Source organism: Pteropus medius, unplaced genomic scaffold (genome assembly GCF_902729225.1).
Source record: "Pteropus medius unplaced genomic scaffold, Ma_sr-lr_union100, whole genome shotgun sequence".
Lineage (NCBI taxonomy): Eukaryota > Metazoa > Chordata > Mammalia > Chiroptera > Pteropodidae > Pteropus > Pteropus medius.
This window is the reverse complement of record NW_024356335.1, coordinates 4,507,513-4,535,259: the sequence shown is the minus strand read 5'-3', so window position 1 is coordinate 4,535,259 and position 27,747 is coordinate 4,507,513. Positions and strand designations below refer to the sequence as shown.

The 27,747-nt window shown below is 54.6% G+C and overlaps 1 protein-coding gene and 1 non-coding gene across 3 annotated transcripts; one reads left to right on the top strand and one right to left on the bottom strand.

The window, feature by feature from the left end:
• Positions 1-884: 884 nt before the first annotated feature.
• Positions 885-27,725, bottom strand: LRRC8A (leucine rich repeat containing 8 VRAC subunit A). Of its 2 annotated transcripts, none has more exons than XM_039861506.1 (4): positions 27,600-27,725; positions 24,348-24,454; positions 8,266-10,430; positions 885-2,786 (listed from the first exon to the last, which is right to left on the bottom strand). In XM_039861506.1, the coding sequence occupies exons 3-4, from the start codon at positions 10,420-10,422 to the stop codon at positions 2,511-2,513; spliced, it is 2,433 nt and encodes an 810-aa protein (XP_039717440.1). In that variant the 5' UTR covers positions 10,423-10,430; positions 24,348-24,454; positions 27,600-27,725; the 3' UTR covers positions 885-2,510. The 2 variants fall into 2 exon arrangements, with proteins under 2 accessions (XP_039717440.1, XP_039717441.1); XM_039861507.1 differs by lacking the exon at positions 27,600-27,725 and adding an exon at positions 26,993-27,507.
• Positions 16,657-16,775, top strand: LOC120601835 (5S ribosomal RNA). Its single transcript, XR_005652571.1, has one exon. It is a non-coding gene; the product is annotated as a 5S ribosomal RNA (ribosomal RNA).
• Positions 27,726-27,747: the final 22 nt, after the last annotated feature.

Genomic DNA, 27,747 nt, shown 5'->3' with positions numbered 1-27,747 from the left:
GACACTCTGTCCTGCCCCAGAGGAGATGCCCACACAGCAGCTGAAATTTCACGGCCAAGGCCAGGCCAAGGCCAAGGCCAAGGCCAGACACAGAGGCCCTTCTTCTGCACCAAAAGACCCCTGCCCCAGGCCCCTACATCAGCCCAGGGTGAGCCTCACTGGTCCAGGAGGAAGATACCGTTCACTGGGGACTAGGAGCCAGGCACTCAGCTGAAAACTCCACCCACCTGCATAATTATCATGGGTCTCCCAACAATCCTGCAAGGTTGCCAACACCATCCTGAGTTTACAAATGAGGAAACTAAGGCTCCACATCAAATAAATAGAAGAGCCAGGATCTGAAGGCAGCTCTGCCCATCTCCCTGAGCCTCTGCCCTTGACCCTGGCACCTTCAGCAGGCAAGGAAAGGGGCTGGAGCAGGTCAGGCCCTCCCACAGTGACTTCAGCCCCACCTCTGCAGAGCCTTGGGGACTGGCTGTTGGGATAAGGGACCTATGAGAGCACCCAATGACAAAATACAGAGGCCACGGAAGGGAAGGGACCTCCCCAGCTTCATGCAGGGGATGACTAAGCTGGGACAAGGACCTGAGACCACTGGCTCCCATTCCGGTGACCACCCCTCCCTCCCCCTCCCCACCAAAGCTCACAGGCCCTGGGCTGGCAGAGAACGTGCTAGCTGAGGAATCCCTGGCCAGGACCATCCATGCCTGACGCGTACCAGACGTTCTGTCCAGCTCGTGTCCATGGGGCGGGGAGAGGGTGGGGAGAGTTAACTATCTTGTAGGTGCCCGATAAATGGTCACTTAACAAACGAGTCCACAGGGCCCAGCCAGCCTCAGAGAGCTGAGGGAAGGTCCCCCCACAACATGGAGACCTCCAAAAGCTACTTTCTGTTATAGATTTATTTGATATTTGAATGAGTCCACAACGAGTCAGACCCACATGTAACGGATTGCTTCATGGTTGTCAGAGGCTAGTGTGCGTTATTTCCGAGGATTACATCTGATGACACACGCAGAAAACACAAATGGACAAATAGACATAATTGTTAAGACAAGAGACGCTAAAACGTGCCTTAGTGTCCAAGTGATTGATCTAAGGCGGGGACCCTTCTAAGGCGGGGACCCCGGCGACTGATCTAAAGTGAGGTGGCTTCCTGCCACCAGGCGCTGCGTGGGCCATGTGTGCCAGGCACCTGGGACAGAAACTGGAACCAAAACTTGGGGAGCCTGCTCTTCTAGAAGCGACTTCCCCATCTGCGACCCCGCCTCCAATAGTCTGTTCTGGAGGACCAGGTGGTGACAAAGCTGATGTAAGCAGCTGAGGGTAGTGGTGGCACTGGGCAAACGCATGACACATGAGGTGGGAAAGCAGAATCTGGGCGAGGTAGCTCCTCTCGGCTCCTTAACACTGTGACGAGGGACAGGGAGGATGGAGCACCGATCATCCGGGGATTAGCCAACCCGAGTCTCCTCCCCTCTTGGCAGCTCCAGAACATTCCCTTTGGCCAACAGCCACAGAAATGAATGCCTGCCAAGACACATGGAGGAGAAAGAAAACAAGACACCAAAAACAAAACAAAAAAATCCCCGCTCTGAGGGAGGAGAGGAACAAACAGAACTCTGGACCAAGGTCACGCCAGATTCGGAAGACACCCTGCAGCCGGCACCCCGGGGGACGAAAACACGAGTCAGGGTCTTGTTGCTCTGCTCACGGGGACTGCCGCCTCCCCCCAGACTCCAACACACTGGCCTTTAGTGTGCTCTTTTTTTTTTTTTTTTAGCTTTTGCTTTTTAATACCCAAACCCTCAATTTCAAAGCTTAAAAAATTTACTTAAAAAAAAAAAAAAGAATCTAAAACTGATGAGGCGAGCCCCAGGCCTGGCCATTCCACTCGGTGGCCTGCTCGCCCATGGGCTGTGCCGCCAGAGCCCAGCCCGGCACCACTGGAGTGACCGTGCCGCGGTTGGTTCACCCTGGACCACTGTGTTCAAGTCTGCGTGGGTACTAAACACTGGCGGCGTCACCACAGAAGGAAAAGGGGAACACAGCCCACCCCTCCTTAAACACCCCCATCCGAGCTGAACTTTCCTGGGAATGCATAAGTGGCCTGGAGGAGGGGGGCAGGAGGTGGAGAAAAATAAATACCAAGAGCTAAGTAGATGTCCCTGGACCTCTAGCTTCGGCTCGGCCTCTGGGGCAGAGATGGCCTCCAGGGAGGAGGCCTTGATTGTCCAAACACTGCGCTCCGCGACAGATTATAGGTCTCTGATGTCCCCGATGGGCACCTGCCCTGGGGAGCATGAGTCTCAGAGGGAGAAAAGGGGCCAGCCCCTCAGGTACTGTCCTGTCACCCTGACCCAGCTCAGAGCCAACCCCCAGGCTCCTGCCCTGGCAGAGAGGCTGGGCCAGCCGGCCCGGGGTTTCTGAGTTCCTGGGCTGGAGGATCCCTCAGTGGTTCCACTGCTGGCCATGCCCGGCCAGCCATGTGCTCAGCTGCCTGCCGTGGTTCAGGCCTGCTCCTTGTCAGCCCTCCAAAGCCGCTCCTTCACCTCGGGTGGCAGCGTGTTGAACAGGTCCTCCTCTACCACCAGGCCGCTGCGCTTGAGCAGCGGGCACTCGCCCAGCTCCACGGGCAGGCACTCCAGCCGGTTGCCCCGCAGCTCGATCTGGGTCAGGTTGGTCAGCTCGCCCACCCTCGACGGCAGCGACTGCAGCACGTTGTTGCCCAGGTGCAGGGCCCGCAGCTTCCGGCACTGGAACAGCTCCGGGGGCAGCGCCTCGATCTAGAGGGGGAGGAAGGGACAGGGAAAGTGAGTGTGCACGGCTTGGACCCAAGGGCCTCTGGGCCTAAGGCGACCCCCTCCCTCGTCCTGCACCGTCACGTGCTCTGAGGCCCATTTCAGCCTCCTGGGGCTCCACCACCAGCGCACCCTGGAACAAAGTCTGGCTCACTTCCACCTGTACTTTAGGTCTCAGCTCCATGGTCACTTCCTCCAGGAAAGCTTCCCTGGCCTCTTAGGTAATCTGTGGCACCCATGTCCCCCCAACAGCATTGATCTCCCCCTGGTGAAACTGCTTATCACCGTCACCCAGGGACTGTGGTTTCCGAGAGGGCAGGACTAGGTAGGTCTACCTTGTTCCCCGCTGTCTCCCAGCACCTGGCATCCTATGAAGGCAATCACGCTAGCCAGCTACTACAAACTCCGCCCCATCCTCCACCACCCGGGGCTCACTGGGAGCCAGGCTGTTGGTCCTGCCTGGTTTAAGAACAGTTTATGAGAGCATGCTGAGAACATTCCGCACCCTAAATGTTGCTGAGAACTGGGAGAGCTCGCCAGTAGGGGGGAGAATCCCAGCTGTGTCACCTCCCCTTTCTGGGCCTCAGTTTCCTCATCTGTCAAGTCGCAGGCTGATCGTGAGTACAGGGAGCCCAGCGCTGGCCATTCGGAGTCCCCCGCTCCTGACTGAAGAATTTGAATAGTGGGCAGCAGCCATCAGCTGCTTACTACATGGGCAGACTCGCTTTGAGAACTCAGACCATTAACTCATTAAACCTGTGCGACTGCCTGTAAATACTCTGTAAACACTCTTCCCATTTTACAGATGCAGTAACTGAGGCCCTGAAGAAACTACCTTGCCCAGTGGTTCACAGCTGGAAAGTGGAGGAGGTAAGATTTGAACCTGGTTCAACAACCCACATGCTCGGCTAACTGTCCACGCTGTGGGTGGAGCAAAGAGCAAACTCTGAGCCTGATCGGATACGCTGCATCTCTCAGCGCACAAAGCGCTCCGTAAATGGCAGCTTCTTCCCTGCCCTTCTGGGAGTGTCCGCTGGAAACGTGAGTTCTTATTGAGCCTATTTGTCCTAAGACAACCTTCCGATGTGATGGGCAGGAGGGACCCTATCAGCTCTGTCACTGTCCCCATTTTCCTGCTGGGGAGGCCAAGGCCTGGAGAGGGGAAATGCGACATGTGCAAGACTGCAGAGCCAGAAAGGGTCACCAGGGGACATAAGCCTCGCTTCCTCCTACTCAGAGCCCCGCTACAGCCCCCGTCCTGCCAAATAAGGTGCTCGTTGGCAGTGTAACCCCAGGCAAGTCCCCTTCCCTCCCTGGGCCTTGGTTTACTCATCTATAGGATAAAAAGTTTGGACCAGAAACGCCCCTCGGCTGGGACCTTGGGGGCAGACTTGGACCCCCACCTCACAGGCATTTTTGGAAAAGAACCCCAGTTCTGCACAAGGAATCTGTCCTTCCCAACAGGGAAATCAGTGTGGCCGCGTCTGGGCAGGGGCCACGCCACGAGGGACACTGTGGCTGTTTTAAAGAAGACTCCTGACTTGGGCTTCCCAAACCGCCACCCCCGTGCCCAACAGTCAGGAATGGGTCAGGGTGGCTCCAGGTCAGCAGGGCCAAGTTCAGGGACATGAAGGTGAGAGAGCAGATGGGACATGGGCTCCAGCAGCAAGACTGAGGGGCCAGAGCCTCCCAGACACTCCACTCCCCACCACAGTTGACAGCCTCTGACCACGCAGACCGTGGTCAAGGCAAGGAAAGGCTCCGGACAGTGAGTGGCAGAGCTGGGGTTCACATGCAGAGCTCCCTTCCTGAAGCCCCCTCGCCAGAACACCCCCTGTCCCAGCTGGTGAGCTCTCCCAGGCTCCACAGAGAAAAGAACATGCCTTCAACGCCTCATCACGGCCACACCTGTCCCTTGGACCTGTCCTTCCCAAGATGTCGCTTGGCCGCTGAAGGCTTGAAGTCCTTTCCCATCGCCCTCAGTCTCACTCTCTCCCACCCACTCAGGGACCTCAGTGGCTCCCCAATCAGGCCTCAAGTTTCCCTGAGCTTTGTAAAAAGACAACCCTCCCAGGAGCCTCTGGGCTGCTCCATCATTCTCCAACCTTCCCGACAAACCACCTGGAAAGAGGCCATCTCTCCTCGGCCCACTGTGATCCAGCTTCTGCCCCCATTCGCTCTTGAAACTGTCTGGCCAAAGCCACCAACTGTCACTCCTAATCCACCGGACCCGACCCCATTCTCAGGAGACCCCACGCACATGCACCCACACACTCCCGCCTGGCCTTGCTCTTCAGCCGCCCATCCCAAAGGATCGAGCCAGACTTCCTTCCTTCACCCTCCATCCTCTCCCTGGTGATCTTATCAAGGACCTCTCCTCACCCATAAGCCCTGTGGTGATGACACCCCGAGCTTCAGGCTGACTTAATATGGTGCCTAGAAAAGAGGGGGCACACCCACCCTCTCCTCTCCAAAAACCCAGGCCCCCTTCAGCATCTTCCATGACCCTCCATCTACCCAGGCAGCCAAATGAGAAACTTGGAGTCACCCAGACCACTGCCTCCCTCCTCCATCCAACTCAACCCACATTCTGTGGGTCCTACCTCCAGTCTCCCTGAAGCCCACCCGTGTCCCCCATCCCTGGCAGCCTTTGCCAGTGCAGGCACACCTCTGCCCGCGCTGCTGCACACAGGTCTCCGTCAGCTCCTGACCGCTCGTCTTGCCCCCTCCGGCCCACTCCCTCATTCTGCAGCAAGATCGGCCTCCCTAAACTGCAAGTCAGCTCGCTCTTCCATCCATGCGGTCAGCAGGAAGCCGGTGAACATTTGCTACACGTCAGGCATTGAATGAAAGGTCTTTGTCGTGACAGTTTATAGCCTTGCCTGGGGAATGGACAGGAAATAAAGACACAAGCATCCCAACAGGAGTGGAAGAATGTGATGCTCCTGCCAGCCCTGGTAAACGGCCTGGCCCCTGCCCTCAGGGAGAGGTCTGAATTCCAGGGGTGCTCAGTGCTCCTCCCTGCCGCCAGCCACATTCAGTTACTCCTGGAAAAAGCTACTAGACTCTCTCTTTCTTCTCATCCGGCTAACTCTTCCTTGTCCTTCAGGGCCAGGTAAAACGTCCCTTCCTCCAGGAGGTCCATCGGCCTGGGTTAGTCTGAGTTGACGCTACTCAACTTAGGAGGCCCATCGGCCTGGGTTAGTCTGAGTTGAGGCTACTCCCAGGAGCTTGATGCCCCAGCGTAGCTCTTGTCACACTGTGCTAATTGTTGATCATTTGTCTTTCCCCATAAGACGGTGAGCTCAAGATGGGCAGCCCATGGGCCTTGTCTGTCCCTGTGTCCCTAGCACCTCATTCCACCATAGGAGTGCTCAGAAAACATTTGCCGAGTGAATGAATGAGTAGACAAATAATGCCTCCTTGTCAAGGTATTCCTTAGCATGAGTATAAAGCTGGGAAAAGAGTCAAGGGCCTGAGCTGGGCCATACCCACCCAGGCCTGTCTACCTGCAGGCCAAGGTGGCCTGCAAAGAACCATCAGGCCACACAGGGAGGAAGCAGAGCCCTCCAGCTTAAAAGGAGGAGCCTGGCTAGGACTGGCCCAAGGGAGCTATTTACCCTATAAGGCCTCTGCATTCCAGGGGGCGGGGACAGGATGTGATTAAGCAGTGCAAAAACAGGGTGTTAGAGGGTCTCCTTCCTGAAGACTGCATGCCTGCCTGTCACCAGCTCCTTTCCTGAGGGGTGACCTCAGTCGACAGGCATGACCTAACAGGCATGCTTGGGGTGAAGAGTGCAAATGGGGGACAGGACAGAGCCAGGCTGGAGGCTGGCCACACCCTCCCCCTGGTAGGAGGGTCCATCAATCACTGGTGCCACACAGAACAGGTGGTCCAAAGGGTCGTGGGATGACCATGTTGACCCAACTCCAGGGGCAATCTGTGCTCTGGGGGAGCCACTTGGTCCCCCGACACATACTAAAGAAGGGGCTGGGTTTTTTTGGTGCTCTCCAAACATGACTTCTCCCCAAGAGTCCAATTTTCTTGATCAGTGGGCCTGTCCCAGGCTCTGGGCATAGATTCTCCAGAGTGAAACAGCCTGGGGTCTGACCTTCTCCCTCATTCACTCTTACACGCACACACAGTACTAATTTGCGGAAAGGGAACAGGATTTGTCACCATCTCTGATATACGGAGGACAAAGGTTGGTTTGCAGCCAGAGGCTTATGGGAGGAGAGGAGGGGGGCTTCTAATTGGTCCGAGGTCTGGCATGCCAGGACTCTCCGATCTAAGTGACAATGAAGAAGGAGTGTCCTTTCCTGGGTAGGGGCATTACAGGGGCTTCTGGAGGACTCGACAGGATGCTGGGAGAACTGTGACCTAACGGGGCTGACACAGAGTACGTGCTCTGTGACCGACAGGGCTGCTCCATACCGCTGCCTGTGATGGAGGGCGGAGGCAGTGGCTGAATCGGGGCCCTCCTCGGTCTCCAGCCCTTGGCCATGGACTTCTATCACCACTCACCTCACTGCGAGTCTCCGCCCTGAAAGCGGGTGTAGGGAAGACCCGTTTCTTCCAATGTCAACCTCCCTGCAGGTCCCCAGCAGGGGTGGGCAGAGGCAGGTCTCGCCAGCAGCTGTGGCTTTGTCTCCACTGCAGAGGCCAGACCACAAAGCCACAGGAACACCCTCTCTCAACTCCACCCGCCTGCCTCTGTGAACAGGCCCTTGGGTGGGGGCTTTTCCAGGCCAGGCTAAGGGCTGGTGCACAGGCACCACCACGTAGGGACCGCCAACAGTCTCGAGGGTGCCTCTAGGGTGTGGCCTCCCACACTGCCAGTCCTCAACGGTTTGCAACGATTTCCTCTCCAGAGATAATGCAGCTCCAACTAAGTCTAACTCTGCTCTCCACCACCCCCAAACGCAGAGGGGAGTAGGGAGAGAGCGGTACTAGGAGTTGTGGAGACGGTTTGGCTCCACCTCAGTGGGCGGCAGCCTCCACACAGTGTCTGTCCCCAGTGAACCCAGATTGGTCCTCCAGCTCTAAATCTGGCCCTGGACAAGCTGAAAAAGGTACTGCCAGCTCCAGGCTAAGTCCCACCTCCCCTAACCCAGCCCCAGGAGAATGAGAGGACCACAGGCCTTGGACCTCCTGCCCCTGCACATCCCCGCTCACGAGGAACCCCTGTTAGGGGACCTTGGGGACAGGCCCCACCTGACAACACCACCCCTCCTGGCAGAACCCTGCAGCATTCTGTGGCGGAGACAGGCTCCCAGCCCGACACCCTGATTCAGGGGCCCAGGGAAATCTGTACTTTAACAAGCTCCTTCTGGGCAGTTGTGGGGACCAGAGGTGAGGTCCCGAGACAGTGGGCCTCCTGAGCACCCCCACTCCGAGCCATGGCCGGCCTGCCGGCCTGCCCGCCCTCCAGCCTGCGTGTGGAGCCACGGCTGGGCCACTCACCCGGTTGGCCGTGACAGCCAGATTCTGGAGGTTCTGTAGGAGGCCAATGTCGGCGGGGAGGAAGGTCAGGTTGTTGTGGCTGAGGTCCAGGTAGCGCAGCTTGCGGCAGTAGAAGAGCTGGGGGGGGATCTTCTCGATCTTGTTGCGGTTCAGGTACAGGCGCTCGAGGTTGGTGAGGTTGCCGATCTGGATGGGGATGTAGGCGATGTGGTTGTACCACAGCTTAAGGCAGGTGAGGCGGTGCAGGTGCTGGAAGCTGATGATCTCCTCGATGGTCTTGAGGTTGTTGTCCTTGAGGTCGATCTCCTGTAGGTTGTGGAGGCTGAAGATGGAGTGGGGGATCCGCTCCAGGTCGCAGCGGATCAGCTCCAGCTCTGTCAGGTTCACCATCTTCTTGAGGCTGTTGAGGACGATGAGCTTGGTGCCCTCGTTGTTGATGGACAGCTTCTGCAGGTGCACGCCCACGTCTGTGACCACCTGCGGCAGCTTGCTCAGGTTGCTCTTGAGCCGCAGCACCTTGAGGCGCTTGAGCTCGCGCAGCCCGTCGATGACGATGTAGCGGTTGTTCTCGGCGCTCAGGTTGCCCGTCAGGTGCAGCTCCTCCAGCGTCTTTAGGCTATAGATCCACAGCGGGATCTCCTTGATGTCCGTGAACTTAATGTGCAGCGCCCGCAGGTTCTCGCGCAGGAAGGCCAGGGCGGGCGCCTCGATCTTGGCCGCCGTGTGGTACAGCCACAGCTCCTTGAGGCCCGTGAGCTGGGCGATGCTGGGCGGGATGGTCACGTCTGGGATCAGCTCGAGCTTCAGCACCTCCAGCTCGACCAGGTCGAACACGGTGTCGGGGATGCCGCTGAGCATGAAGAGGTGCAGCTCCAGCTTGTCCTGCGCGTTCTTGGTGAGCCGCTGCCGCAGCTTGTCCAGTGTCCACTCGTTGTTGAGGTTCAGCTGCCGCAGCTTATTCTCACTCACCTCCGAAAGGAAGACGGCAAAGCGCTTCGAGTAGAGCGGGTCATACTGATCGATGAGGTGCAGCATGAAGGCGAAGTCGTTCTTGACGTCGGGGATGTCGCTGTAGCTGCTCTCCTCGCGGATAGACTCGAACGAGTACTTCTTGAGGGAGCGCCGCAGCATCCACCACAGTGTGTACATGCAGATGAGGCCGTAGAAGATGACCAGGCTGATGTAGAAGGACGCCAGGATCTTGAAAAGCGTGGCCAGGGGGTGGGCACACCGGTAGGTGCGGTAGCCCGTCAGGCTCTCGATGTCCACGGTGCAGTCCACGTCGAACTTGATGTTGTGCACGTAGTAGACAGTGTAGCAGATGATGAGGATGAACTTGATGACCTTGATGATGGTCTGCCGCATGTAGAGGCGGTACACGATGTCCCCCTCCTCCACATGGGTCCGGAACTTCTTCACTTTCTCAAACAGCGCCTTGGCCTGCTCCCCCTCCTTCTTGTCCAACACGCCCGTCTCCGAGCGGTCCACGATGCCCTGCTCGATCCGAGACTTGGTCCGCTGCAGCATGGGCACGGTGGCCTCAACGTCCTCGCTGACTGTGGATGACTTCTTGTCCATGGAGCCATTCATCTTGCTGAAGGCCGGCTTGGGGTCGCTCTCCTCCACCACTGTCTCCGACAGGGCCCGCGTGGTCCAGGGCGAGTCGAAGCACTTGAGCAGGATAGACACAAAGTGCTCCAGCTTCGAGCTGGTGCGCGGGAACTTGAACCAGAAGTTGCTGCAGGCCAGGAAGATGAGCGTGTGCAGAAGCACCAGGTAGGGGAAGTACTTGGCAAACCAGTGCAGGCGGTTCTCGTAGCACACGGCATCCACGTAGTTGTACTGGTGCCGATCCAGGTCGTATTTGATGCCTGTGGGGCCCGTGTCAGGAGCGGACAGGATCGTGGAGTTGGGGTAGGTGGGCTCTGGGCCAGGGGCCACCCAGCCCCGGAACGAGTCGTTGCAGGAATCCTTGGTGACCCACTTACAAGGCAGGCAGATCATCTTGTCCTGGGTGACCTGCAGTGTGCCCCCAAAGACCGCGATCATCAGCATGACGATGGAGATGTAGTCGGTGAACACGTCCCACCACGGTTTCAGGATCCGGTACGCTGGCTGCGTGTCCGCAAAGTAGCGGAGCTCTGTCACCGGAATCATGGTTCAACCTGAAAGGGACCCACAGGAGGGGGGTTACCGCAGGGTGGCCTGGCTTTCTGAGATCCAGGGTGTCAGAGGAAGGGGACAGTGGACATGTCTAAAATTCCACCTCAAGTCTACCTGGGAGTCAGCTTTGCCACTCATGGGTGGCCCTCAAAATCGGCCTTTCTCTAGAAACCATGTGGCCACCAGCTGTGGGGGAAGGCAGACAGCCTCCCCATTTAACAGACAGGAGGACAGCACAAGGTCAGGGCCCACGCTGACAGATCGCCAGTTCGGCCTGCCAGAGGCCTCCCACATTCCAGCAAGAGCATTCGGGAATTCCTATCTAGACCCCAGCCTCTTAACGATCAGGCTGACCAGGGGGCTTATTGAAAATGCCCAGTTCACGCGAAACCAGCCGCCACAAAGCTGTGCCAGTGACCGGAAAGGACTTCTGTGAAGTGTGAGAAAAGCCAAATGCAGAAGGAAGGACTTAACATGAACTCACTTTTGTAAAACAAACAGGATTACCAACTCCTACGTGTGTGCATGTAGTTATGTCCATACAGGATTCTGGGAGCGCTGGGAGAAACCGAAGGACACACACACACAGTAGGTGTAATGACAGACTCCTTGGGGAGGTGGCCGAGGGAGAGGACAAGAGAACAGGACCTTTCTCCGCCTGAAGCTGGATGACACGATCGCAAGTATGTATTTATGTGAAATCACCCCTGGCTGTGTACATCCACGTGTGCGTAAGGAAATTAAAAACGGGCAGCAGCAGCTCCTCCCCCCGGAGAGTTCAGTTCAACAGGTGTCAGGTAGAGCCGGAGAATCTGATTTTTTAACATGTGACTTCGGTGACACTAATGATTGGCCAAGTTTGGGAAACGCTGGATAAGAAGCCACCTTCAGGAAACCTAGCCAGTGACATGCAGGAGATGTGCAATAACATGAATGTGGGGAAGGGATCCGTCCGTCCGTGGTGGCCCTGCCAAGGTGCATTGCTCTTATAGAGCATTGTCTGTAAGATGTCACGAGATAGAAAAGGTACTAGATGTTCACAGAATAACGCCTGGGAAATTTTTTTGTCCTTAAAAAGCATAAGGACAAAATTGCAATCCTCTGAAAAAACACTACCTAGGGTTACTCGCCATTAATTTTTCAATGAGTAATAATCTTCCAGTCCTTTCTGTATGTATATATTTTTAAATCAAATTGTGACTTTACTTTACACCCTATTTTCTAACCTAGATTTTAAACCAATGTTTAAATACCTGTGTTTTGACAAATGGGTCTGTTTCTCTTGGGAGAGGAACAAGGGTGCCCAGGTTTTGGGACTGGGCCACCTATATTTTTGATAATATAAGTGACAATAGTAATGAACTCTTTATAAAGCAGGGTCTCAAACTGCCCTTCCCGCCCTTCCCGGGCACTGTGAGATGGGCAGAGAGGACAGGAGAAAAGCAAACCAGGACTCTGTGAGGGAATCCGGCTTCTTGAGATGAATGTGTGTCAGGCACCAGGCTAGTCTTCACCATGGAGTTCCCTTCGATGCCCACGTGTAAGACCTATCTTGGGCCCCATTCCACAGATGGGGAAAACTAAGGCTCAGAGAGCTGAAGTCACCTGCCCAACGTCACTCTGCTACTGAGGGCAGAGCCGAGACCAAGGCCCGGCCTATCCCCCCCCACCTCCCCACCGTGTGGCCTTGCTGTCCACTTGCCCAGAGGCCCCCAAGCCAGTGGTACCAGAGAAGTGGAGTGAGCTGCAGAGTGCAGCTTCGCCGCTCCCCAGGGTTCCCAGAGCTCAGGTCACCGCAGGGCCAGCAGACACCACCACTGCCCTGGGGTGGCTCCGACCCAGGGTCGGCTCTCCTGGTGAGGCCAGGATGCACAGGCCAGGGGCAGCGCCCCCGCCCCACAGGAAGGCCTGGGCCCTCTAATGAGCAGCTGGCTCCTCACACCACCCACACACCTGGGAAAGTGGCACTCCAGGGGAGGGCCGGCTGAATCACGCGGCTGGCGTCCAGCCGAGAGACACCCAGACACTCGTCCCTCCCTTCCTGGCTCCCCAAGTCCACATCCAGGCAGGCGCCCCACATCTGAGGACCGGAAGGGAGGTGGGGGAAGGAGAGGGCCTGAGGGCCTGTGACGGCCTGCCCTGGAGAGTCCGGAATGAGTGCGCCACGGCAGGATGCCAGGCATGGAGGCTGGGGGCAGTTTACCACAGGGGCAGGATGTGGTCGCAACCTCAGTTTCGGAGGGGGAGTGGTGTGTCAGGAGCCTGGAGAACACCCAGTCTCACAGTGAGGCGGTGCCTCTGGGCCCTGCTGTCCGAGCTTTGCGCATGTTGCCTTCCTGACTCCGGGTTCCGTGGGAATTGTTCACCACTTCGTTTCCAGGTGAGGACACTCAAGGCTAAGAGAGGCGGGAAACAGCCCGGTCCGTTCTGTCCTGGCATGCCTGGCTCTTACCCTGACTACACCCCCAACACCTGGTCTCGAAGCACATCCTGAACCCTGCTCAGCCCCTGGCTTGGTCCTACAGGGGCAATAAAAGTGACCAAGCTGTGTCTCCCACCTCAGGGCCTCTCGGTCCAGTGAGCGCGTGGGAAGGAGTGGGAGGGACAGAATAACTGGACCCACGTGTGGGCAGAAGTAGCTGTGGCTACAGCAGGAGAGATGGATGCCAGCTTCCTGCTGGGAAGCACTCCAAGAAGGTGGGCCGTGGGCAAGCTCCTCACGGGCTTTCGGCCTCGGGCTCTGCACAGACACAGTGGCAGGTAGCCTCACGGGGCTGCTGGGAAGAGCCCATGGGGTTGCATGCTGCTACAGCACTCTACAGAGAGGGGCGGGCAGTCAGTTTTGGCTGGTGTCAACTCTCTTCGACCTCCTGTCACCTGGGAGAGACGAGGTGCTCCTTAGGGATAGGAGTCTTCAGCACACAGTGGGTGCTCAATAAACTCAGAGGGTCTCAAGAGAGCGCCTGAGAGGGGGGTAGGGCCAAAGTGGGCACGGGCCGCAGGGTGCAGCAGCGGGGCGGGGAAGCCTCAGTTTCAGATGGACTGGGGCTCACCAGGCTGCAGCGGCAAAGGGAGGAAGTTGCTCAACCCCGAAGGCCCTGGAGGAGGCGACAGAGCCCCCACAGGTAGGGAGTGCCAGTGCAGGGACCCGCCCCAGGAGCTGGGTGACTCAGGGTGACTAAACACCTAAGCCCCCCCACCCCAGTTACAGCAGCTCCTCATTCTGACACTGACGACTAAAAGCCAAGCCCAGAAGTCTCACAAGCCCAGGAGGAGCACATTGTTTTGGTGCCTGTTTTTTTTTCTCATATTTGTTTTATGGTGGTAAAATACATACAACAGAAAATTCACCTGCTTTCAGGTGTATAGTTCTGTAGCATTAAGTACGTTCACATTGTCGTGCAACCATCACCACCCCCATCACTAGAGCGCTTTTCATCTCGCAAAACCAAATCTCTGTCCGTATCAAACAATGACTTCCCCTCAGTCCCTGACAATCACCATTCTACTTTCTGTTTCTATCAACCTGAGAACTCTAGGTACTTCATATCCATAGAATCACACAATATTTGTCCTTCTGTGTCTGGCTCATTTTACTTAATAGCCTCAGGTTCATCTGTGTTGTCGCGTGCGTCAGAACTTCCTTCCTTTTTAAGGCCGAATAATATTTTATAGACATTTTATAGACAGGGAAACCGAGGCTCAGGGAGATAAGTCAGCTGCCGACTTCGCACCGCCTGTAACAGAGGCTTCCTTCACACCCAGACGTGCGGTGCAGTGGAGCCCAGACAAGTGGCACCTCTAAGAGGCCTTTCAAGAGGGCACGGAAGGGGCAGGGGCAGTCGTGTGAGTGGGGACTTTTTCTTGCACCTATGGAAAGGCCTTCCAGGGCGTTTCCTGAGGGCAGCACTTTCATCTCCTCCCTGCACTCAGCCCTCCAGGGCCAGCACTTCCTCCTAGCAGAGGCGTGGAATGGCCTCTCCGCCAGGGTCTGTTTCCCTGACTGGAAGGGAGCAGAGAACTGTCATAGCTGTGCCCACATTGTGTAAAAGAGCTAATTCCAGGTGCCAAAGGGTATGTGACCCCACGCCTCTGCCTCTGCCCGCCCCGGATGCCTCCCACTGTACTGACTACGGCCCACCCCCAGCCAGAGGGCAGGGCTCTGGCTGTGGACCAGATACCCCCTTGTCCTGGCCATTCATTCCAACAGCCAGCAGGGGAGTGGGGCGCTGACCAAGAGCTAGGATGCCTTCCCCTCTTGGCACCTTGCTTTCTCCATCCATCAAGTAGGGGAGGTAACATATGCGCTGGCAAGCACGGGATTATCACATGGCATTTCCCAAACCACTTGTGGGGGACCCCGGACAGGTGGATAGTAAGCCCCAATGGCAGTAAGGTGAGCTTAGAGCTAGGGAGATGCTGGGGCCATTCTGAGCTCTGCCACTCAGTAGTGGAGTGACATTGGGCAGATGACTTTACCTTTCTGGACTTCAGTTCCCCTGTCTGTGGAATGGGGCTAAAACAGACAAGGGCCTGGCCCCCCAGGGCAATCCTGACTTCAACAGACTCATGATGAATGAATAAACATGCACAGAACCAAAGCATGGAGGACAGAAATGGAAAGAGGAAAACCATCCATGGGCTCACAGACACCTGGCAGGGGCAGAGTTAGGCAGAGCCCGCACACAGTGGGCATGCAACAGCACATCCTGGTACGTTAAAGAAGCCGCTAGAATGCAACGTGGCCTTTTCAATGGAATTATGTAGCTCTGTGCGTAATGTCATTTTGGAAAAAAAGCAAGATCCGGAATAATGAATAAATATAATCCCATTTTGATAAACCCTTGACCAACATTCCGTGCAGGGTGGGGAGGGGCTCCCTCTTAGAGTGGGAACAGGAGGCAGATTGAAAGGAAACTGCACTTTTTACCAGCATGCATTATCTCTGTGATTGGAAAAGAGTATACAATTTAAAATAAATACGGCCTCAAAAGAAAAGAAAAAATGGCCCTCGGGGGTGGGGACCAGGTATTCTTTTGCAGCTTTAAGAGGGTGATTTCGGGAGGGCGATAGGGAGCTGGGTCAGGTCAGGTCTCTCTGCCTTAGGAGATGGAGAATCTGGAGAGTATCCTGGATAGAGGACAGAGACTAAGGGCTGAAATCAGGGCAGCTGAGAGAAAACTAAGAGGCACTGTGCCCCGCTGTCCTCTGAGCTCTGGTCCAGCTAACTCGCCTTCCTCCAGAACACGTGCATCGCTTTAAGCTGGAGACTGGGCCCTCCTAGAGATCAGGGATTAATGCCCACCTTCGAGGTGGGAGACCCTGTCTGCGCCAGAGGAAGCTCGGGAGGCAAAGAGGGCACGAGGCCATTGAGGGGTCGGGTGGGGAGGCTGGGAGCCCCGCTGGACAGTGACACTCCAGACTCATCCCAGCCCTTGTGCAGAGCTTGTAATACAGACAGTGGAATAAAGGTTCACTGAACTGGGCCAAGCCCAGGAAGGAGAGGTGGTACCACGGAGGATGGCAACTGTCTGCGTAAGACTCTAGAACAAAGACTCGGTTACAAGAATGTTCCACAATGTTATTTATGCCCCGGGAAAATTAGAAACGATCCAGATGCCTATTACTGGGTGACTAACCGGTTAAGTACTTATCTAATCAGATGATAGAATATTATGAAATAATGAAAACAAGTTATCCAAACACTTGATGACATGAGAAGACCTCCAAAGTATGTCAAATGCAAAAAGTAGGTAACAAAACTGTAATAGAGTAACCGTTCCTCAATAAGTTTTTTTATGTTAAATACATACATACATATTCAAACATCTTGGTAGTAAGATTAGACTGCTGTTTATAACCTCTTCACTCCAAACTTACCTCCATTTTCTATTATGAGCATATGTTACTCAGGTAATTAAGGAAAATGATTTTAAAAATCACTATTCCAAAGGATCAAGAATAGCTGACAATTTGGAAGAATAAGGTGGGAGGAGATACCCCATCAGGTATTAAGACTCGCTACAAAGCCGCAGGAATTCAGACACTGTGGTGTTGGTGTGGGGATAGATGGGGAATAGAGAAACAGAAGAGTGAGCCTAGAAACGGCCTCCCAAATTTCTGGAAACTTAAACCTGACAGAGTTGGCTTTGCAGGTCAGAGGGGAAGAATGGGGGTCTACTAACAGGACTGGCACTCAGAAATTTGCATGGAAAAAGCATAACCCCAGTCTACGGCCATGCCACCTTGAACGTGCCCGATCCCGTCTGATCTCGGAAGCTAAGCAGGGTCAGGCCTGGTTAGTACTTGGATGGGAGACCACCTAGGAAGACCAGGTGCTATAGGCATTAAAAAAAAAAAGCATAGCCTCAGCGACCTCCTCCCATGAAAATTACTTAATTCCGATAAATCAAAGACCTAAGGCAAAACTTGAAAATGTTTAAAGAAAAATCTGAGACCATCTTAATGTCTTTAAGACAGGGAAGGACTAATGACAAAGAGTGCAAACCTCTATAGGAAAAGACTGATATGTTGACCACGTTAAAGCTAAAATGTATGACATCAAAGGCTATAGTAATAAACAAGTTAAGAGTCCAGTACTTGGAGGAGATATTTGCAATGCATATAAACCACCGAAGGATTAATATCCAAAACAAATACAAAACTCCTACAAACATAAGAAACAGACAACCTAGAAGGGGAAAATGGCCAAATACATGAATAGGAAAAAAAGTACAAATGGAAATCAATGTATCAATTAATTCTTAATCTCATTACTGATCAGGGTATGCAAATTAAAACAATCAGCTCCCATTTCAGTCCCCTGCGGATGGCAAAAATGTTGAATTCTCAGAGGCCGAGTTAGGGTACAGGGGTCCCACAATCCAGCAATTTCTCTGAGTTATAGATCTTGGAGAGCTGCTTTACACACACATGTGAAGCCACTGACGGGAAGGCTCACTGAAGAGTTGTTTTCCTAATAGCAGAAATTCAGCAACAACCTAAACATCCGTCAAGGGGGAAAGAATAAGTTGCTGTAACTATACAATGGAAAAGGAAAGCATAGCTACATGTATCAACATGGACAGACCTCAAAAACAGTGCTGAGCTGAAAAGAAGCTGTAGAATAATACAGACATTAAATAAGCTTTTCTACAACATATATAACCAAGTGTAGTAAAAGTACAAAAACCTGCATGAAAAGCTCCAAAATCAAGGTAATAATTTCACCTAGAGAGGAAGATTGGGGATTGGGGAAGAGGTTTCAATTGTGCCTGAAATAATGAGAGAATCTGAAGCAATTATTGCAAAAATTAAGGTCTGACAAAGCTGAGTCCTGGATACAAAGATATTTGTTCCAGGTTTATACTTTTCTGTGTGCTTCAATTATTCCATACAAAATTTACCAAAATAATCATCCATTTCTATCCCTCCTGGCTGGCCCTCCCTCTGGTCCTCGCACCTGCCAGGCTCAGCTGGAAGCAGCAGCTACTGGACCGGTTGCCAGGGCAGCAGATTCAGCTCCTTCCAACTGACCTGCTGCAGCAGCACCTGTGATCTCTAAAGATCCTGCAGGCGCATCATCACCTTCCTGATCTGCCCTGCCCCCCAGGGAGATGTGGAAGTGGGGAGGGTACAGCCAGACCCTTTCCGGAGCACGGCGGGCACAGGTGGGGAGAAGCCGGCCCAGGTTTCTGCGGCAGGGCTGGAGCATCCCTGTCTCTGGGGCATCAGATAAATAACACAGAGAGCCCCATCCTCCCCTCAGGGGCAGGCAGATCTCAGGGAGTACTAAGCACAAGAACCTCAGAGTTGGGGAGACACTGGTTCAAATCCAGCTCTAGCATGAAACAATTTCATGACCCCAAGCAAATTATTTGGCCCAAGCCTCTATTCTTGCAACTTTAAAATGAGAATGATGCTACCTACCTCACAGATTTGTACACAGTGACCCAAGAGATGTCCAAGCATATTAAGGAATTTCAAAAAAGAGATGCTGACCAGTATATAAAATGTATGATCTGTAAAAGCAGCTAGGCACAAAAAGACAAGTACAGTACAATTCCACTGATATGAGGTCCCTAGAGCTGTCAAATTCATAGAGACAGAGAGGAGAATGGTGGGTGCTGGAAGCTGAGGGAAGGGAAAATGGGGAGTGAGTGTTTAACAGGGACAGTTCCAGTTTGAGAAGATGAGAAAGTTCTGGAGTTGGATGGTGGTGATGGTTGCACAACGATGTGAATGTAACTTAATGCCACCAAACTGTACTCTTAAAAATGGTTAAGGTGGTAAATTTTCTGTTATCTATATTTTAAAATTAAAAAATTAGAGGGGAAAAGTATGTTTCTGTTGTTTTAAAAAACTATACCAGTAACAACCTCATTACTATATGCATAGAAAAATCTGGGGAGCCATAACTATATGTGGCTAAATCTGAGGATGGGTAAGATGGTAGAGGGTTGCCTACCAGACACATTTTTCTACTATTTAAATTTGGTACTTTTATAAGTAGAGAAAAATGCTTGGGGAAAAGCCAAAAGGCCTTCCTTCCTGTGTGGCTTCTGAAGACTGTAAGTTTACGAGTGTAAGTTTACTAAGACTGTAAGTTTACTATGCTGGAAGGTTTGCTCACTCCTGCCTGCCCTACCCAGGGAGCAGACACTTCAACAGGACAGAGTCCTCACTGCAGCAAAGCAACGCCTAAGGGGAAGAGCTCAGACCAACGACTTTTCCTCTCTGAGCCTTGGTTTCCTCAACTGTAAATGGAGATTATTACAACACCTCTCTCAGAGAGAGGCTTATTGTGAGAATCAAAAATAAGACAACGTGTGTTGTGTCAATCCAATGTCTGGCACAGAGGAAGACACGCTATAGTTACAACCTAGCTGCCATGGCAGAAAACCTTTCTGGAATTTGGGGGGAAGACACCCAGGTGAGGGTTAAGCCTCAAGCACAAACACCTGTGGCACAGACCAGACACTCAAGAGTCCCCTGGGAACCTCCAGGGACTCACATGGCCATAATTCTGAAGACCTTCCCGGCTCAGGCCCCCAGGAAAGGCTGATGGTGGAGAGCTGGCATTCTGCTCACAGGGCCACTACATAGGTGTCAAGCCTGGTTCCTGTTGTTGATTTCCTCCCGATGCTTCTCACAGAGGGAAAAGGAGTTCAAGAAATGACATGCTACCCCCTCAGTTCCAGAGGGAGACCACCCAGCATGCACCAGCCCCCAGTACAGCCTCCAGAGATTTGGCGTCCACACCTGAGTGGTGGCAGCAGGCAAGGCAGTGGGTAAACAGGGCACAGAGAGCTTTTTGTTAAAGCCCAGAGGAGCTGGGAAGACTTCCCAGGCAGGAGGGGACAGGGAGGCTGGCGGTCCCCCTCCTCCACCCGTACCACAGTTGGGAAGGCCTTCCCTCCAACACTCTCCCAAGGAAGGGGGCAGGGTCATTCCCAAGAGGCCCCAGGAAAACACTGGGTCACTGGCCTTGTCCCAGAAGGGCTCTGGGCCTGTGAATCTGCTCCTCGGTCAGCTCCCCAGACCAATTCTGGTCCCAGAGCCAGGAGAGGGAGGAGGTGACCTCGTCATCTGGTGTACAAGGCCCCCACCAATCCAAGTGCAGGGCATTGCCCTCCAGGCCCCCACACCCAGCTGGAGTGAGTCAGCGGCTGGGGGCACCGCCTGGCACAGTACTCTCCCTGTGTAGAAGGGCACACCCTCACTTCCCAGGGAAAGGCAGAGGGGAGACAGTCCAGGCTGCGGGGGAGGGGAACGAGTTTCAGTTCCAAACTCCTCTCGCACTTGGGCTGGGCCTCCCAAACAAGCTCATCCTCCTGCAAACTTGCAAGGACAGGGCCTGCCTTCCAGGGTAAAGGGTGACAGGTGAAAGATATCCACTTGGGACTTCCTTCACTATGAGCCGAACACACAGGAGCAAGTGGCCAAGCTCAAGTGAGGACTTGCCCCCGACCCAGCCAGGCTGGCGTTACTGCTGCAGGTGACTGACTTTGTACCCAACACTTCCTGGGCTTCACCTCCCACCCTTTACGCAAACCAGTAAGGTGGCTCCTGTGTACGACCTCAGGAAAGTCACTTCACCTCACAGGGCTCTGGTTTCCTCATCCGTAAAATGGGCTGATGAGTCTGTTCTTCATGGTACGGCAGCAAGGACTGAGTCCACAGAAAGTTCTGGCCCAGTGCCTGCTACACGGCAAGGCTCTGGGATGTTGGCTGCTCTCATTATGATAGTCGGCTTTATCAGTCCCTTTGCGTGTGTGAAGTCTGAGGCCCACAGAGGATAAGTGTCCTGCCTAGGGCCACAAAGCTAGAGAGTGGAAAAGATCAGCCCACATCTGACTTTCCAGCGTGCCCATCCACCTCAAAGACAAGCAGGTCCCTGGGTCTACCCAGGCACCCGGACCCCTGGGGATGCTTCCCAGGACAAGACCCCCTTTCCTAAGGGGGCATGGAAACAAAGTCTCTGCAGGGAACCCTAGCAGGCCACGCTCAGATGCCCCTGGTCTCTCAGGTGCAGCTTTAAGGCAACTTTGGAAAGGAGCCCAGCTTGGGGTCTGGGCCTATGGGGGCAGAGGGGCCTTACAGAGGTGTCTTGATCGGCTGTGAACACCAGCACTGCCTTCCTGGACGGGTTATACATGTGGGCAGGAGCACCCAATGGAGGCTGCAGACGCACCTTCCGCTGAGATCCCAGGAGACTGGGACTGAGAGCGCCTGGCCTCGGGTGAGATGCCTGTTGCCCAGCCCTCTGGGCTGGAAGGGTGCTGTCCCCTGGGATGCTGACCCGGGGCACAGCTGGGGGATGTGAAGTGTGGGATTCCCACGCCGCCCCATCCCTAGTCTGCACATCTGTCAACACACCGACTCTGTCAGAGGGCCTGCGTCTGGCAGCGGTGCCTCTCAGAATGTGCAGGTGGCGCGTGAGAGCCATGGAATTTTATGACTTCTACTCCGGTGGAGCAGCGCTCCAGGCAGGAGACTCTACTGCAGCCATCTATTTGATTTTGAGGGTTTTAAGACCTCAAGAGATGTTTAAATGTAGAACTTGCTATGAGATGCGATAGAAACACATCAGGAGAGATAGCAGGAATGTTTGTGGCTGGGAGTAAAAGCTATTCTAGAAACCTCAGCCCTACACATCCTTGATGATGAAAGGTCAAATGTCCCCGCCCCCAAATGTCCCCTGGTCCTGAGGGGATCTCAGCCAGTTTCTACAGCAAGGGCATTGGTTCTGGTGGCAGTGGGACTCTGTCACCAGAGGGAGGGACCAGGGCTGAAAGAGCTACCCTGGTCAGCTTTTCCCGGTGTGGCCTGCAGACCACCAGCCTGGGGAGCTTCTTCAAAGTGCAGACCCCTGGGCGCAGCCCCAAGGCTCAGACAGCAGGCCTGCGGTGGTGGGCCCGGGAGAAACGGCATTTTAAACCGGCTCCCAGGGGACTCTGAAGTACCCCGAAGCCAGAGAACCAGAGAAAAAGAAAAGTGGAAAGTGGAATAAAAGCATGGGCTGCCAAGGCAAACAGACCCAGGTTCGAGTCCTGACTTTGCCACTAAATTGTACAACTTTGGGAAAGAGCCCTTGTCCCTCTGAGCCTTGGTCTCCTGACCTGAAGATGCATCTACCTCACATAGGAGGCAGGTAAGGTGGCAGATGTATGTAGTGACCTGGCACACTGCCAAGCGCTCAGACTGCAACCACTGAGGATGACCACGGGACACGAAGGCCCTGCTGCTGGAAGGTGGGACAAGGCGGAGCGGCCAGCTCCCGGGGCTCGCTGCCAGAAGTGTCTCAGAGGAAAGGGAAGAGTCCAGGGAGAGGAAGACGGGGAGAAACACGGAGTGAGGGGGGGTCAGGCCAGCAGCCTGAGAACCCGCCGGGGGAGGGAGACGGCGGGCCCGCACCTCATCCCCAGCTTGATCCTGCCAAACCACTCCCCGGGCTCCATGAAACTGGGCTGCCCCTGCCGAAACCCACCCTGAGGTCGTGTGTGTCCCGAAAGAGCATCTTTAGCCCCAGGTCCCAAGGCAGTTCCCCCACCTTCTTCTCACCTGCCCGTCCTCAAGGTGAAAACCCAAAAGGAGCATTGCAAGGGGTTCCTGCCAGGGTAAACTGAGTCAGGGCCAGACTCAGACAAACGCAACAACTCGCGTGTGTCCCCTCAATCCCCCAACCTGACCCCTACCTCAGGCAGACAGGGAGGCCCAAACCTGAAGGCCAGCCCTTTCCCGCCGGCCCATGCCGTCCCCTCCACACTGTCCCTGGCACGGAGGAGGAATTGGAGGAGGAATTCTGATCTCAGATAAGTTGGCTCTGCTGCTTCCTGCTCATCACTGGCCAGAGACTCCAGCTCAGACCTCGCCTCTGGGCAGGACAGAGTTCCTCAAAACCAACAGGAAACTCCTACAGGGCAGGGCCCGGATTTGCTGACCTTGTCCCAATAAACAGGAGAGTCAACAAAATCACACACTAGGCATTTCCCACCTCCTCTGCTGCTCACAAACCCCAGCATGGTGAAGGAGAGGCGACATGGGGGTGGGAGGGCAGGAGGGCGTCAGGACTTTCTGACCGGGCACATACTCACAGATGTCCCCTCACCTGAGAAAGAGGTCCGGGGGGAACTATTAAATGAAGCAAGAGCAAGCTGTGAACCAGCAGCTGTAACAGGGCTTGATTTGGGATAAATAAACAAATAATAATAATACACGTGGAAAGATGTATTCACATCTCTGGAAATGGGGATCATGGGAGACTTTCACTTTCTATATGACATTAAAACCGAAACATTATAAAAACATAACGAACATGCAACTATGTTGGTGATTATGAAAAAATTAATAAGATCAGTATTTCTTTTAAAATCCAGGCTGGGGAGGGCCAGGCCTGCCTTAAAAGCTGAGGTGGGAGGTAGATGCAGGGAGCCCTTGAGCACAGAGCACAGGCTCAGGATTCCAGGGTCAGGTTCAAGTCCCATGTCCCTGCCTCCCCTCTGAGTTTGGGTAAGTTGCTTCCTCCGAGCCTCAGTTTCCATAAAAATGGTGGATGAAGGCCACTGTGCGGTTCCTCAAATGATCAAAGGAGATCACAGATAAGGGTGTTTTACAAACGGTAAAGCGGTCTACACGCACACCTATGATTAGGGAACGCACCCTGGAACACATGCTCTAAGTGCCCTCCCTGTATCAACATACTCAGTCTTCAAAATATTCTAAAGAGAGATAAGGTGGTAATAGTATCTTCTTTTTATCAACGAGGAAACAGAGGCACAGAGAGGTATAGTGGAGGCTCCACAGTCACTGATGGAGTGCCAGACAGCTGGAACTCAAACCCGGGTCTGACTACAAAGTGTTGGCCCTATCCACTGCGCTCTCCTGCCTTTGGGGACCGTTTTCCAAAGCACGGACCAAGGAACCCCAGTCTCTAAAGACATCCATCCATGTGATCAAATAAGTGCGGGAAAAACACGACTTGCTAGCTCCATCCCAGAGACTCGTCATGCTCACTTCAATGCATTCAAGGCTCTGAAAAGTCCCACGGCAAAGACCAGAAGTTGTTTCCCGTGGTGACCAAAGAAACTGGCATTCCATGGAACACACCTTGGGATGTGTGGTCACGAGACAGCATTCACAACCACCCACGCTGACAAGATCTGGCCTGAAGGAGAGAAAACAGAGGCTGGCAATGAAACTTAAAACATTGGCATTCGAAGAGTACAGCAACCACACACTCCTCGGCTGGCCACGGAGTCGGGAGACGCAAAAAGCATTCTGCCTTCTGCTACCTCTGCCCTAGATGCCCTGGACCTACAGTGAGAAGAGACAGAGACACTGCCCTTTGCTCCCCAGTCTGAGAAGGCATCTGAGTGGAGGCCATGGCTGGCCTGGAGGGAGAGAGGCCCAGTGCTTACCCTGAGAACGGCTCTGCTATCTGCGTGTTGGCTGTCGGTGCCGAGGCTGGCCCACGTCTGTCTGGGCGGGGTCCTGGCATTCCTTTCGCTCCATGGAAGCTGCCTCCCTATGAGGAAGCAAGAGCTACTGTCAGCGGGGATGTGTGACTATCACAGTTACCTGCTGTGCTGCCAACATTGTCTGAGTGCCTGCTCGGTGCCAGGCCCTCCACTGGGCTCTGGGGTGAAAATTGAGAATCAGTCTACTGGGGAGATGCCAAGTCAAGAGTTACAGTTTGCTCCTGAGAGCCCAGGGCTCTGCTGGGGGATCCAGAAGCTAGGGGAACATGGAAGAAACACTAGTCCCAGACTGGCGGGGTCAAGGAAGGCTGTCTGAAAAAGGCGCTGCCTGAGTTGACTGCTGAGGAAAAGAAGTTGGAGAAAGGGCATTCCAGGCAGAAGACACAGCACGTGTTTGCCTGGAGGGGAAAGAACATGACATCCCGAGAATGCACGGTGGTTCGGCCTGGCTAGGTCCAGGTCTGGAGGTGGGAAGTGGAGAGAGATATACTATAGCAGGGTGAGCCGGATCCAGGCAAAGGCAAATCCTCAGCCCTGACACGTGACTTCGACTCTAACACAAAACCCAACCATCATCTATCAGTCAAGAAGCATGTAGTGCGTGTCTACTACATGCCAGCACTCTGCTCAGAACTGTTCACGAGTGAACAAGACAAGTTAGCAGGGTAGGCAGAGAAGTGATGAGACTACAAGAGGGGTAGTGGGGAAGCATCTAAATCAGCCAAGAGCTGGGCGTGTGGCCCAGCCACCAGGGAAGGCCAAAGGATAAGCAGGAGTTAGCAGAAAGGGGTGTGGGGGGCGGGGGGACTGCAGACATACAATGAGACTTAACGGGTTCTAAGAGGGATTGTGGAGCCTTTAAACCGTTCATGCCACTGAGCACTTACCACACCTACTCAGTGCTAGGCACTGTGCCGGGAGGAAAGAAGCAGAAGACAGTCTCCAGCCTCACGAGGAGACCCAGCAGTCCCACACAGGGTGACGGCAACTAGGCACAAAAGCACCTAGAGCTGTGAAGGCACAGGGGCCATGTAAGCCAGCCTCTGCCCCGGCCCCGCGCTCCTCGGCAAGGATGGGGATACCCACAGGGCAGTCCAGTCACTTGCTTGTGGCAGATCCAGAAACAGAATTCAGGCCACTGGACAGCCCGTCACTGATTCTTCTAGTCCTTCCTCTTCCAGGAAACACACAGTGACTACCCCCTACATATTCACCCAGAGATGATGCCTCCTTCCTTTGGGCTGCCTCTGTAATACTTCTATTATTAAGCTGTATCGATGTTTTCCTGTCTGCCTCTCCCAGACTACAGCTCAGAGGAGGCCAGGGACTGTGTTCTCCTAGCACCATTTCTGGACCAGGTCAGACACTTACTAAAGGATGGTTGAGTGAATGAACGATGGGATCAAGGAATGCAGAGATGGTGTGCTGGGCCCTAGGGTCCCACATCCATCCCGCCTGACTCCTCATGAGGCCTTAGACCCATTTGCTTGTGCCTCCATGTCCTCATGTAAAACCTTGGAATCATCTCCACTCTCAGAAAAGGGAGTCAGGAATCAGGCTGATTCCTTTCCTCCAGCTCCTACTGGCGAAGTCCAGGCCAGGCAACAACCCAAGGCCCAGCCCCCTCCCTGAGTTCTACCTACTGGGGCAACCCTCAGGAGCCCCCACTGTCCAGCAAGGCCAAAGTCTGCAGAGAAAACTGCTTTCTAGTGGGTGTGCCCAAGGGATGGACTACAAAAGCATCTGGTTGAGTTCCAGGCGGAAGTCACAGACATTTCTTGGGACCCTGTTCTGTGCCCTACAGTCCGTGGAAGGCAGAAGGGCTCTAGACGGAACCCCAAAGAATCTCCCAAACTAGGAAGACTGGGAGGCAGAGGCTATGTCATTCATCCCCCCAACATATCTCCCAAAGCCAGTCCTTCTGTACAAGTCACCTGTCCTTGCCTCCCTTCATGAGCCAGATGAAGTCTTGACCTTCGAGAAGGCAATGCCAATGTGACTGAGCCACGGGCACTGCCCAGTCCCTCTGAATGAACTCCCACTCCTCCATTCCCTCTACAGAAAGTATCACCAACAGCAGACCTCCTCCTCCCGCCCTCAGTCTGTCTGTCTACTCAGAGGGCAGGATACACTTTGGCAGGGGTTATAGGGACTCCTAATGGAAAAGGTGGGAGAGGCCCGTGGGAGGCTTTCGGCTCCCCCAAATCCCTGTTCCACAATTTAAGACCAAATTCCCTTTCCCTCGCCAAGCTCTCTCCCTCCTCATCCTCAAAAAGCTTCTTGGGGTAACGGTAGGTCAGGGGAACGACAGCCCCACCCTTTCAGCCAAGTCTCCACCAGGAGGAGGCTGCTGGACACCCCCCAACCATCTTTCCTTTCCAAAAAAGGCAGCAGTTGCATCAGCTGAGAACCAGCCTAATCGTGGTTCACTTCAGTCCAGACCAAAGGAAAGAAGCAGTCAAAGCAGACAACAAAAGGAGCAGCAGCATCAGGAACCTTAAGGACCAGAGGCTATGCTCCTTTCGCCTGGGAGCCAACTCTGCTGGACCTCCAGCTCACCCAGCCATAGCGGGACCAGCCCGGACCTAATTAGATCTGGCCCCCAGGCCCATCTGGATGCACAGGATACAGGCAGACTCCGGGGCTGGACTGGTCTTCCCAGGAACCCCAAGCCAGACAGGCCCCAAAAGCTGAGCCAAAGATCCTGTCCCCAAGTCGGGGCACTGTTCCCGCCGGATCATGAGGAGGGAGGGGTCCGGGAGCCCAGGAGAAAAGAACCTTTGAAAACGAAAAAGAGCTGGAAAGGAGAGAGCCCAGAGGTGGAACCTCTATGAAGGGGGGAGTGTGTGTGTGGAGGGGTAAGGATATGGGGGAACCCAGGGGATGACAAGGGGACCTGGGGAGCCGAGGCGGAAACTCCCGGTATGTAGAGCGCAGGGAGGCACGGGGTGCCTGGGAGGGGGCTCGCGCGCCGCGGCACCGGGGAGAGGGTGCGGCTCCGGAGACCCGGGGGCTGGGGGAGCCCGGACGTAGGCAGAACTGAACTGCTGCGGGAGGCCCCAAGGAGCTGGCCCCAGAGGGCAGAGCCCGGGCTGCCCCGGGCACCCGGGGCCGAGCAGCTGGCCGGGGGCGTGAAGGAGTGGATTCTGAGAGATGACAGCTCGCGCTCCTTTCCCCATCCCACCCACTCACCTGGGCCAGCCGCGCCCGGCCGCCCAGCGGGTAGCCCCTGGGCCCCCGCCGCTCGGTCCTGCCGCCGGCCGCTGCGCCCCTCCGGCGCCTCCTTTTGTTTGTCCCTCACTGCACCACTCAGCCTCCTCCGCCCAGGAAGTGACGTAAC